Here is a 12203-nt window from a genome sequence, read left to right on the forward strand (position 1 = left end):
GGGGGCGGGACTTGAGGCAGAATCTTCTGGTTGGCTGAGGAAGGGGGTGGGCGGGACCTTGGAAGGGAAGAGCTTGTCAGCACGGCTGTGGGTGGTGTTTTCCTTTGGGGGAAAAGTGCGGTTCCGCGACTGCGGTGATTCAAGTCTGTTGGTACCGGTGGTCTTCCGGGCGGGTCGTAGGAGACGGTCTACGGGCCAAGCTGCGCGATGCAGAGGCTGCAGATGGTGCTAGGCCACCTGAGCGGCCAGCCTGCTTTGCTTTCGAAGCGGGACCTGCAGGCCGCACCGTGTTGGGGCCGCGCTCCGCAGGCGTCAGCCGAGGACGTGGTCATAGTGCACGGGCGGCGCACGGCCATTGCCCGTAGTGCTCGTGGCGGCTTCAAGGTGAGGCCTTGGGTCGGGGCATCTGGAGTGAGATGGCGGCCGGGAGCGGGCTGGGGTCTGGCGCCTCTGCTCGGTTCCCTTTGGCGCCCGAGCTGGCCCCGCGCTCGAGCTGTGACCGCTCTGCTTCTGTGGGTTGGGAAACGGGCGCGGGGGTCCTGGGACTTCGTGTTCTGCTGGCGGGGAGTCACAGCGGATACGCTTCCCACTGCAGGACACTACTCCCGACGAGCTTCTCTCGGCCGTGTTGACCGCGGTCCTCCAGGACCTGAAGCTGAGCCCGACCCAACTAGGAGATATATGCGTGGGTGAGGACGCCACCCAGGCCCTGGTATCGATCCTCTTCGCTCTCCCATCCCGCTGAAATCCTCAAATACATCACCACCCTCCAGGTGTTTCACCAAGGGGAGTGTCAAAGGACTGGGCAACGGTGAATTTGCCTTTTTAGGGCTAGCTTTCGCCCTGCCTCCAGGCACGGTCTGGCCCCTCCAAGTCCATTCTGCATATTGAGTATGATAACAAAGCAAGGCTCTCAAGTGACATTCTAATGCCAAAACACTTGGCACAGGGGTTTGAGGACACCCTAGGAGGCAGGAAACTATAGGGTTCTCTACCGATACTGACATCCAGTCTTTGCCAGGACAGAACAGAAGGAACATAAAAAATCATCTAATCCTGTCCGTCACTTACACGTGGAGGCCTGGGGAGTTTGCAGCAGAGCTTTGGTCTGAATCCAGGGCCTCTGGACCTGGAGTCAGCCATTTCCCCTCACCTCTGCTTTTCTAGTCTCTAAACATAACAACATAGTGTGGCAAGAGTCTTATATAATGTAGGTGTCACCACCCCTAGGTCACAAATCACTGTTCCACCCATGGAGTGACAACAGGGATTGGCAGAGGACAGCTGAGGAGGTGTCAGAAAACCATGACCCTGACAAAACCAGTTAGACTTAAAGCTTTGCATTGCATTCTCCTTTTCCAGGATGACTTTAACGGCAGGCAATGTGCCCATTGTGTGCTGACTTGGAAAGGCAGAGTGTGCATGGGCAAGGGAGCTTGGGACCCTCAGGGGCTGGGTCTAGTGTGTGACCAGGAAAAGCTGCTATATAGCTTGGTCCCACTGCTCCACACGTTGGAATTCCAGGGCCTCAAGTGGGCCTGCTGGGGGCTTGTGTTCCCGAAGAAAGATCTGGAATGTCCCCTCTGGTGTTCACAGATATACCGTAGTGCCCAGAACACCACTGGACGCTGATTAATGGTTTGTTGTCCACAGGAAATGTGCTTCAGCCGGGGGCTGGGGCAGTCATGGCCCGAATTGCCCAGTTTCTAAGGTAAACTTTTCCAGTTCTGGCTCTGGGTTGGCCATTTTGACTCTTGTGTGGGCTCCGGCCTCAGGGAACTCAGCTTGGGGATGGGAGAGGATTGGGTTGCGCACAAGACCTGGGGGTAGTCAGAGTCCTCAGCACCCTGCTTTGGTGGACCCTACCTTGCTCCTACTTGAACAGGAGGATGTGTTACCTGGCACTGGGCCAAGACAAACAGGGCCTTTGGGACCATAGCAAAGGATCTCTATTACCCGATTTTTAGCCGAAGTCAAATCGTCCCTTGCCTTTTGTAAGTACTGTTTGGACTCTGGCCTCTTTGCTAGGTAAATAACTTGCAAATCACTAAGCAGGTACACTGAAGAGTAATGTTCATCGTGTTTGCCAGTTGAGCAAGCGGATACCTTCAGGTATATCTCATCAGGCCCTGGTAAACTTGCCCTTCACCTCTTGCTGTCCTGAGACAGAGGGGGAATGCTTAAGTTATTTTCACGTGTAGATTGAAGAACCTCCTAGCTTCGTACTCACAACTGCATCAAGAAGAAACAATGAGAACATAGGCCAGTGAAGGAATAGGAAGACTGACAAAACCTCTAGGGACTAGGAGAGGTTCAGACTGCTTAGCCTGGAGTTCAGGGACTCCCAGGATCTGGCTCCGCACTTCCTCTCCAGCCCTGTCTCCCAGCTGCTTAGTGGCCTTGACTCTTCCTCTTTCAGCCCGCCTGTCTGCCCCCTATTCCCTATGCTAGTCATTCTGTCCCCTTGGAGTGCTGTCCCCACCTCCTCTTGCTGCCCTAGCTAAACCCTGCGCAAATACCATTTCACCATTTGTCCCAACTTTCCCGAGCTCCCAGGCTTAAAACGGGGACCCCCTCCTCTCTGGTAGCCATGTGCTTTCTTGTGATGTGCTTTGCCATCTTGCTGCTATTTCAGCCTCTGCTAGTTGATTCATTTTCAGTGTGTTGGTCAGGCCTCCTGTAGGACACTGTATTACAGGCATGTCAGCATCCCTCAGGTGGTACCTAGTACTGAGTAGGAGTTTAGTGAACATCTGGTGCAGTGGGTGAAGGGGTGGCAACTCGGGAGTTAGGGGATCTAGGGGGCTATTTCCCTGAGAGGGTCTCAGCAGAGCCTGCTGCACACTGGAGTCACCAGAGTGCCCTGACCCCCTACAGCTAGTCCATGGGCATGGGGATTTCCCTAGGGCTTTGTACCCTTGGCCAGGGCAGGTTACATCAGGAGGGGCAGTCCTGCCAGGTTCCGGGGAAGGGAGGAGGGTGGGAGCCTGGGAGGACCTACCAGAACAAGGTGTATGTTAGAACACCTGGTACCCATCAGGATCTTTGACCAGCTGGGAGCAGACTTTCCAGAGAGAAGGGGAACAGAAAGGGTGAGCCACGTGGTTCCTAGAAAGGCTGCCCTCAAACTCGAGACATTTCTTTTGCTCTGGTTCTCTGTCCCAGAAATAGGTCCTCTTCTCTGTCCTTTGCCCTATCCTGTTTAGTTTTCATTTTTGAATCTTTATAGGGAGAGAAAGAAGGATCCCTGTGGCCTAGTTAGCCTTCCCTTTCCTTTGGCTGTGCTTGGCCTTAGTTGCGGAGAATCACAGGATGGGAGGGCATGTGGCTGCGGGGCCCTGGGGAGCGAGTGCCTATCGGTCTGCCCAGCGTGGATCTGCCTGGAGTCGGGAGAGGGCTGCCGGGTGTGCTCCCCTGGTCTTTGCACCCGCTGCTGGGGAGGTCATGCTGTCCCAGAGGGCAGGCCAGCTTTCTGTGTGCGCCTGGCAGGTCAGAGGGGGCTGACTCTGTGGTCTCACCTTCTGTTTCAGTGACATCCCAGAGACTGTGCCTTTGTGCACTGTCAATAGACAGTGTTCTTCAGGGCTCCAGGCAGTGGCCAGCATAGCTGGTAAGTTGGGGCTGGGTGGGTGCTCATTGCTACGGCCTGGCCTTGGTCCTGGCTCTGTGAATTAGGGTCAGCAAAGTCACTATCCACTGGGCAAGCAACAAGGATTTCTGAGGAGGACTCTTGTCCTAGAAAGATAAGGAGAGCCCCTTGCCGCCACCCCTAGCGTTTTCCGGACACTCCTGGGTCTTCTATCTCTGAAGCTGGGGCCCCGTTAGAGACCAGGTAGGGAGGAGGCTCCCCTGTTCCTAGCACAGATGGACTCTGTTGAAGGATGTTTATGAAATGCTTTTGTTGCAGGTGGCATCAGAAATGGGTCTTATGACATTGGCATGGCTTGTGGGTAAGAATTTTTTTTCTGCCAGAGCTTCTTAACCAGCTTGTAACAATAAAACTAATATTCATCTTCTGAGTTCTCCGAGGCCCATGATTGCAGGATTTTCCCCTCTAGGCAGCTGCCTGGGAGAGGGTTCCTCCAAATTCAGCTTCGAAGTAGCACCCAGCTCTGGCTGCTCAGGGATTGTTCACAGCTCTCAGCACTAATGGGGAAAGGAAGTGGGCTTTTCAAAGCTTGCCTTCTTGGAAATCTGTCAGGCTGGAAAATGTGGGCAAGCATCATGAGAAAATAGACCTGCCTGGTTTTCTCCCGTGGCCCTTGCTGATTCGTGATGCGGCTGAGAGAGAAGGCGCAGTTTTGGTTCTCTAACGCGAGGGACAGCTGCCTACTGTGTCACTAGTTAATTCACTTTCCTCGGCTGTCTCCTTGTCCCCCTCCCTGGTACCCAGGTGGAAACTTCGGGCTGCCTGCCGGGTTCTGAGGGGCATAATCAGATCTGTGGTGGTTTGGTCCCCGTCAGCTGTGGCTCCATCTTTGGCTGCAGCATATGAAGCTGCAGGAGATGCATTGGGCAGTGTCTCCTGGGAGGGGGAAGGCCCGGGGCCCAGGCTTGGTGGCATCTGGCACTGGGAGGACAGGCCAAGCGAGGGCCTCAGCAGGCCTGGGGAGGCAAGTGGCCTCTTTCAGTTCCTCTTAATAGAGTTTCTTCACTGACGCAACGCCAGGCCATCTCAGGGCCGTGACTCCTGACACTGAGTTGTACCTCCTGTGTCTGCAGCTGTAAATAAAACCAAAGACCACACTGCAGGGCCTTTAGCCGGGTAAGGGCCACTGCCCAGTTTGCCCTCTGATCAGCCTCTCCTGTCTGTCATACTGGGGGTGGGAGGGGTATCGGTAATTGGAGGAGAAGGCTGGAGCCTTCGTGAGTGTCTTAGAAGTTATCTGAGGTCCCCAAACAGGTTAAAAATCACGTTACTAGGCTATTAAGGGGCCGAACCAGGACTGTCCCCCACATCACAGGCTGACTGTTCTCTCATGAAGAGTGGCCCAGAACATCCTAGTTGGGAGTGGGCCCCGGGGCTAGACTCCCTAAATTTGGGTCCTGGCTGAATGACCATGGACAAGGTACTTAGCTTCTCTGGGCCTCAGTGTCCTTATCTGTTAAATGGGGGCAGCTGCCTCAGTCCTGTTGAAGTTGATAAGATAAAACGTAAGAACAGCTAACACTCTATGGCATATAGGTGACCAACACTGTTCAAAGTATTCTATGAGGCCTGGAAAGATTTGAAAATAGCGCCGGGCACATGGAAAGCATTGGGTGAGGGTTACCTGTTGTCAGCCCTCGAGGCCTTGTGTTCCCCTACCTCCTCCAAGCTCTTTTGGTCACACTAAACTGAAACCTTGCCTTCCTCTCAGCTCCTAGTACCTCCTGGTCCAGGCAGGTCCCACCTCTCTCTGATTTGCAGCTGGTACATTTTTTGTCTCTTCTCTCTTCTGAATGTGTAAGGCCCTGAGGCCAGGGCCCGGGCTTGTTGGACGTGTTTCCGGCCTGCGGCCGACACTGGGTTGAGCTGCAGAAGCCCCGGCCTCAGCTCAGGGACACGTGATTGGCCGTGCGTATGGGCTGGGCGGCGCTCTGCCCTGCGCCCCCAGCTCTGCCTCTCCCGCCGGTGCCCTACCTGGGGCTCCCGGGTTGCTTCCCAGCACTTGTCAGATGCACAGCGAGTCCTGCCAGTGTCACCTCCTCCTCCTCCTCCTCCTCAGGGTAGAGTCCATGTCCCTGGCTGACAGAGGGAACCCTGGAAATATTACTTCCCGCTTGGTGGAGAAGAAGGCGGCCAGAGACTGCCTCATTCCTATGGGGTGAGTGTTTACTGGTAGCTGTGTGCCTGCGCCCCCTCTGCTCCCTGCGGGGCGCGGGGCACGGGGGCTCTGATCCTCTCGCGGCCGGTAATGCTACCCTGCCCTCCTTTCAAGCTTGGTCTGCTCTGCAGGGACTCTGGGGGTGCTGTCCCTGACTTGCCCCTGGGGAGCCCAGGTCCTCTCTGTACCGCTGGGTTGCCAAACATGGCCTAACCTGTTACTCCCTCCCTGAGGGATTCAGTCACCTGAGGGATGATGGCAGCTGCATCCCAAAGCCTTGGAGAACTTGGAAGTTGAGGAATTAGAAAGCTTTTTGGTGAGGGAACTTGGGCCTCAACAGATGCAAAGTACGTCGTGTCTGCGTAGCACAATAGCTCTGCTGCCAGCATCCCTGAGCTTCTGGGTCACCACCAGGGTCCGTGGGCAGGGAGTCCTGGCTCTGCTTGAGGCTCAGAGAAGGGCAGTGCCCCTGCTGCCTCCATGCCCAGTGACCACATCTCCAAGAGAAGCCCATAAAGCCAGGAGCCCAGGCTAGAAGGCCTCCCTGTGGCTCTGGGTTCCCAGGATATGATCTTCCCCAGGGGACTTGGGGGTTCTCATCTCACACTTTAGAGCAGTCTCCCTGAGGCATAGGAGAAGCCAGCCAGTTAGTGCCCCTCCCACACCCTCATCTGCCCCTTTCTGGTCTCTGATGTATGAGCTTCTTAGGACCTGGGTGACCCTGTCTGTATCCCCACGCTCTCCGAGTCACCATTGCTGTCTCAGGCACGGACTGGCCTTCCAAGCCCAGCTCCCCAGCCTGGCCGGTCCCCAGGCCGCCGGAGCTCACCCACTGTGCTTGCCGTTTGTCTTCTAGGATCACCTCGGAGAATGTAGCTGAGCGGTTCGGCATTTCACGCGAGAAACAGGATGCCTTCGCGCTGGCTTCCCAGCAAAAGTGAGTGTTGCTTGGGGTGGAGTGTTAAAAGGCCAGAGAGTGAGGGGTTTCCAAGCCTGGTGCCTCGCAGGAGGAACAGGTGAGCGGGGGCAAAGGCTGCTGTGCATTAGCACTTCCATGGCCTCCTGTTGTCTGTTTGCCCTGAGTGCCTACTCCCTACTGGGCCTCAGTTACCCGATCTGGTCCCTGGCCGGGGCGGGGGTTTGTGTGTAATGAGGTCCAGAACTATTCTCTAACTGCTGTGGTTTGGTGATTAGGCATGGTAGCCCCAGGCCCCTCTGGATAGCCTGGAGTGTGGGCCAGCATTGCTGGGGACCCAGGCATCCTAGCTTCCTGGGTCTGGGGAGGCATCCAGAGGCAGGGGCTGGGGATGACATCAGAGGAACCCTGGGGGCTCGGGCCTCTGGGCAGGGGAAGGCTGAGGTTGGCAAGCCCCAGCTGCCCAGGGAGAGGACAGCAGTGGAAGGGAGTCTAGCCAGGTGGGCTTCTCTGAGGCGGTGGTTCTTAGCCACTTGGGGTCAAGGGATCACTTGAGAATTTGGTGAAAGCTGTGGATTCTTCCCATGGGAATGCCCTGGGCGCTTGATACTTTGTATTTGATGGTAAAAGGATCACCCTAAAATGCCCTGTATTTTTACACTGTGTCAATACTAAGGCTTATCAGGTAGATTAGTATAGTTATTTTAAATAAACAGAAACTGGGGAACAGATGAAAGTGAGCTGCTGTGATCAAACAGAAAGGTTGGCAAAACCCAGCACAGATGTCTCTGGGGGCTCTGTCCTTGCTTTGGCATAGAGAGCCAAGCAGGCTTGGTCCCTCATGGGTGTCAGGCTCAACTGGGAGCTGCCACCTCCACACCTCTTCCTTCTCCTCCTCCCCGCCTTCGAGGTTCGGGTTGGTGGGGGTCTGAAGATCTGAGGCTGATGGTGAAGAAGGCCCCAGAAGGCCTTGGGCCTCCCACTCCCAGGGCCAGGTCGGGGTAGTGGGGAACCCACACCGGTCCCTCAAAGCGTGTCCCAGCATTTAGCAGCCTGAGCTTGCATGTCCGCCCCTGTGGGGAGGAAGTGGAGGCAGAAGCAAGACACAAGGAAGGAAGGCTGAGCCTGGCTGTCCATGGTGCTGGCAGGGCAGCCAGGGCCCAGAGCAAGGGCTGTTTCCAAGCCGAGATTGTGCCTGTGACCACCACAGTCTACGATGACAAGGGCACCGAGAGGAGGATCACCGTGGCCCAGGATGAGGGTATCCGCCCCAGTACCACCATGGAGGGCCTGGCCAAACTGAAGCCTGCCTTCAAGGAAGGTGGCTCTACCACAGCTGGTGAGAGGGGGCCGCGTCCATGCTGGGTGTTCCCTGGGAGCTGGAGCCACCGGGCAAGGTGCACGTGGGAGGGCCGGGCCTCCTCAACCCTGCTCTGAGGCCTCTTTACCCCTGTGGTTTGCTTCTAGGAAACTCTAGCCAGGTGAGCGATGGGGCAGCCGCCATCCTGCTGGCCCGGAGGTCCAAGGCAGAAGAGTTGGGCCTTCCCATCCTGGGGATCCTGAGGTCCTACGCGGTGGTTGGGGTTCCCCCTGACGTCATGGGCATCGGACCTGCCTATGCTATCCCTGTAGCTTTGCAGAAAGCAGGTGAGGCGGCGCCTTCACACCCTACATGTGGATCCCACTTCTGCCTCTCATGCTGTTGCCAGAGCAGGGTGGCCCTGTGGGTGCTGCACAGCAGTACCCCTGCCCCAAGCCCTTCCTGACCCCACAGCTGGGACCCCCACATTCATCTGGAAGAGAGGCAGACACACCGGGCAGCCCACAGGCCAGGGATGGGGTGGGGCCTCCAGAGACTGAGAGTCCTGCCAAGGGTGAGGGGCCGCTGGCTCATCTTCAGTCTTCACCCTTTGCCCGCAGGGCTGACAGTGCATGACGTGGACATCTTCGAGATCAATGAGGCCTTTGCAAGCCAGGTGAGCATGTGTGTCCCAGCGCCGCCTGGGCCCTGCGCAGTCCGGTTGGAGCCGGGGGTGCAGGGGACAGGGAAGGGAGCTACAGCTCATGCTCTGCCTCCTTTCAGGCCGTCTACTGTGTGGAGAAGCTAAGGCTGCCCCCTGAGAAGGTGAACCCTCTGGGGGGCGCTGTGGCCTTGGGCCACCCACTGGGCTGCACTGGGGCTCGACAGGTCATCACGCTGCTCAACGAGCTGAAGCGCCGTGGGAAGAGGTGAGGCCGACTCCCCATGGGGGTGTCGGCGGGGGGGTTGCCCAGGCTGGGGCCCCCAAGGGCAGCGGGGGGGGTATACTTGCACGCGCTCTGCATTAAGGATGCAGGGTGTGACCCCCGCTTACCATGAGGTGCTGGCCTACAGCAGGCACCTGCCACCATGTGTGTGCCCAGGTGGGCAGTCAGGGGATTACATACCCATAGATCTGCAGACTCTGCCCACGGAGGCCTTGGTCCACCCAGCTGTGCCTGGGTGGACAGGTCTGCAGGGGTGGGGGCGGTGCTTCTGCCCTTTGTGCCCTCCCCCGGCCAATACCGCGTTGCTTCCTCAGGGCATATGGGGTGGTGTCCATGTGCATAGGCACCGGAATGGGAGCCGCTGCTGTCTTCGAATACCCTGGAAACTGAGTGAGGCGCCGCGCGGACAGTCCTGCTTCGGGGGCAGGAAAGCAACACTACTGAAGGGGTGCCCCGCGGGAAAGGTCCGCACTGGCGGTTGTGGTGACAGACAAATCAAGGCACTTCAGCAAATGTGGAAAATGTGAACGCTGATGACACAGCACCTCACCCACTCCTGCACTAAGTCCCCCAGGTCCCCTAGGCCACCAGGGCCACCATGTAATTCCTGGGGAGGGGGCCTTGTGATTGAAGCGTCCCACGGACACAGTAAACGTATGTTATCTTATCCCGGCGGCTGGGGTTTATTGCAAGGGCCGGTTCTTACCACGCTGGGCTTGTCTCTGCTCAGTGTGAGAACTGATTCTGAACCACCAGTCTCCACAGCGGTGCCACCTATCCTTCATGTGAGCTCTGAGGACTGAAGTGCACGACCTAGGCTAAGACCAGTGCTCTGAAGGGGGTCCCTGCATCCCAGGCGCTGCTCAGAGGTCCTCCAGTGTGTGCCCCCGCGTAGCACACCTGTTCCTTAGCTCTGGGCCATGTTTATTTGCACAGTTGGTGGGGGGTGGAGGAGGGAAGATGGGGGGCGGTCCAAGGGCAGAGCCTCAGAGCTGGTAGGGCGGCACAAATCTCTCATCGTAAGAGCCTTGGCCCCGGAGCCGCAGGGCGCAGGCCTTCTCGCCGAGCACACCTTCCACCACCAGCGTGGACTCGTACAGCTCATTGCTCCTGTGGGCCGCAGGGGGCTGAGCTGAGGAGGCAGTCCCCCCCGTGGGCGGCGCCCGCAGGGCTGGGAGGGGCCATACCTGGCCGTGAAGAGAACCTGCAGGGCGATGGAGGTTGGGGGCGCGTTGGCTGGTCGTGCCTCCAGGAGTCCACTGCTTGGGGACACCCCGAAGGCCACAGAGTCCTTGTCTGTCTCCTTCTGTCCTGCACCGAGAGGGAAGGAGCACGTACATGGACAGGCGGCTCCGTGCGCAGCCCCAGGAAGCCCCGTGCCTTCATGTCTGGGGGGTCACTTAGGATGGGTGAACTGGCCATCCCTGCAGGAATTCCCAGGCGGTGACAGCCTGCAGGGACGGGGGACACAGGCCCCTTCCACGGGGTCCTGGCCCAGCCACAGGGGAGCAGTGGGCAGGCAGACAGGAGAGCGTGGCGTACCCATCAGCACAGTCCAGTAGCTCCGGGAGCCGCTCAGGTTCATCAGGTAGACCTCCCGGACCCGCCCCCGGTTCACGAAGCAGGTCCCGAAGTCCACCCAGCTGGTGGAGAGCTGCAGCTCGGGCACGGCCACAGTGGCCCGCAGGGGCACCACCTAAGGGGACAGAGCCTTTAACTTGGTGGGGACCAGGGACCTGCTGGGCTCTCACCTGATGTCTCAGGGACACATGAGCCCTACTGACCCCAAGTACTGATGCTTCTGAGGGGCACACAGGCAGCATGGTGGAGGTGGAAGGGGGTCAGCGCTGTGCCCTAAAGCCAGGAGCTGCCGGTGGGCCTCTGCGCAGGTAGAGGCCAGGAAGGTGGCATCTGCTCCCCCTGCCACCTGTTCCCTGATCAAGCTCTGTGGTTTCTGCTTCCTGGTCAGGAGCCCTCCTGCCTGCCTCCCCCTCCCATGGGGGCCCCCGAGCCCCAGCCCTGTGTTCCCCCTTGGGCCCTAAGCCATCTCCCCTTTTCTTTTGACGTCAGACTCCACCTGTGCCCTGACTGCCCTGACTCCTGGCAGCCCCACCCACCACATCGCCCTCAGGTGCAGCCAAACACCCCTCCTTACCTCGGCCTGCCCTGCCCCTGGGCTCCAGCAGCTGCCCAGGTACCGAGCTGGAGGGCCCACCTGGTTTGAGCGCTCAGATCCTCCTTTCTGGCCCCTCTGGAATCCACTCCCCAGACCGTTCCTTCAAGTTCTGTGCCTGCACCTCACTGCTGGGCCCCGCCAGCTTAGCTCTACTTACAGCTCCGCAATCTTCTGTCACAGTCCACAGAACCAGACCTGTGGTGCCCACCCTGGTGCGTGAAGCCCCACTGGGGCCCAAGAGTCATCCCTCAGATGTTCACTGTCCCCACCCATCAGCCCACTCCCCTGGCCTGACTTTGATGTGGTTTCCCTTTTCGTTAAACAGTAATTAAATAGGAGGATTCACATGCCACCTCCTCCAGGAAGCCTTCCCTGCTTTCTCACTGTATAGCACTTCAAAACATGGCCCTGAGCTCCTAAGTCAGTTAAAACCAATGACCCTCGTCTCTCCATGAGCAAGGTCTCTTCCAAGGCAGACGGGGCCCTCAGGGCAAGGGCTTGGGCACCTCTTATTTCTGAAGGCCCTGGTGGGGTTCGTCCTCCTCTGACCCCACCAAAACAAGAGTCCAGCCCAGTCCCACCCTCCCCGGCACATGGGGCGGGCCCGCGGCTCGCCTGCATGGTGTGGTTGGCGTGCTCCAGGAGAAGGCTCTGGGTGAACACCATCTCTTTCTGCCCACTCGCGCTCTGCTGAATGTCCACTCCGGGCAGCATCTGGTCAGCTGGGAGCCTCTGGTAGGACAGCAGCTCCAGGGACAGCGAGAAGGACACGTCCACCTGAGCAGGCGAGAACAAGCCGTCCCTTCGGCTGCTGCAGGCGGTGGCTACTTCCTCGCCTGGAGCTCCGTCCTGCCCTCCCGCGGCCCCTGCAGGCCCGACGAGGTCCTGGCTCCGTTGTGACTCGGCCAGGCCTGCAGGGCCCAGACTGACGCAGGCCCAGCAAGGAGCCCAGCAAGCGCGCCTCCCCCAGCGCCCCCCAGAGCCCCTGCCAGGCGCACTCATTCCACAGCACTGGCTGCCCCGCTCTGTGCCCAGCCCCCACCAGCACCAGGGACAG

At 58.4% G+C, this 12203-nt stretch overlaps 2 protein-coding genes across 2 annotated transcripts in view; one reads left to right on the forward strand and one right to left on the reverse strand.

Annotated features, from left to right (window-relative positions):
* The first annotated feature begins 88 nt into the window (after nucleotides 1-88).
* On the forward strand, nucleotides 89-9636 carry ACAA1 (acetyl-CoA acyltransferase 1). Its single transcript, XM_054595027.1, has 12 exons — nucleotides 89-384; nucleotides 596-689; nucleotides 1654-1711; nucleotides 3531-3610; nucleotides 3908-3950; nucleotides 5709-5807; nucleotides 6664-6744; nucleotides 7872-8062; nucleotides 8191-8370; nucleotides 8644-8699; nucleotides 8807-8952; nucleotides 9285-9636. Exons 1-12 carry the CDS (start codon nucleotides 208-210, stop codon nucleotides 9358-9360), a joined length of 1281 nt encoding a protein of 426 aa, XP_054451002.1. The 5' UTR covers nucleotides 89-207; the 3' UTR covers nucleotides 9361-9636.
* A 302-nt stretch (nucleotides 9637-9938) lies between these two features.
* Nucleotides 9939-12203, reverse strand: part of DLEC1 (DLEC1 cilia and flagella associated protein) — a 50043-nt gene continuing 47778 nt past the window's right edge. Inside the window, exons 34-37 of the mRNA XM_054595864.1 lie at nucleotides 11762-11923; nucleotides 10513-10666; nucleotides 10158-10281; nucleotides 9939-10080 (exon numbers count right to left, since the gene is read on the reverse strand). Of these exons, the coding sequence (XP_054451839.1) occupies nucleotides 9957-10080; nucleotides 10158-10281; nucleotides 10513-10666; nucleotides 11762-11923 (564 nt within the window). The 3' untranslated portion in view covers nucleotides 9939-9956. The remainder of the gene's footprint in view (nucleotides 10081-10157; nucleotides 10282-10512; nucleotides 10667-11761; nucleotides 11924-12203) is intronic.

Source organism: Pteronotus mesoamericanus, unplaced genomic scaffold, assembly GCF_021234165.1.
Source record: "Pteronotus mesoamericanus isolate MK-2021 breed Mesoamerican mustached bat unplaced genomic scaffold, CSHL_Meso_final scaffold_54, whole genome shotgun sequence".
Classification (NCBI taxonomy): Eukaryota; Metazoa; Chordata; class Mammalia; order Chiroptera; family Mormoopidae; genus Pteronotus; species Pteronotus mesoamericanus.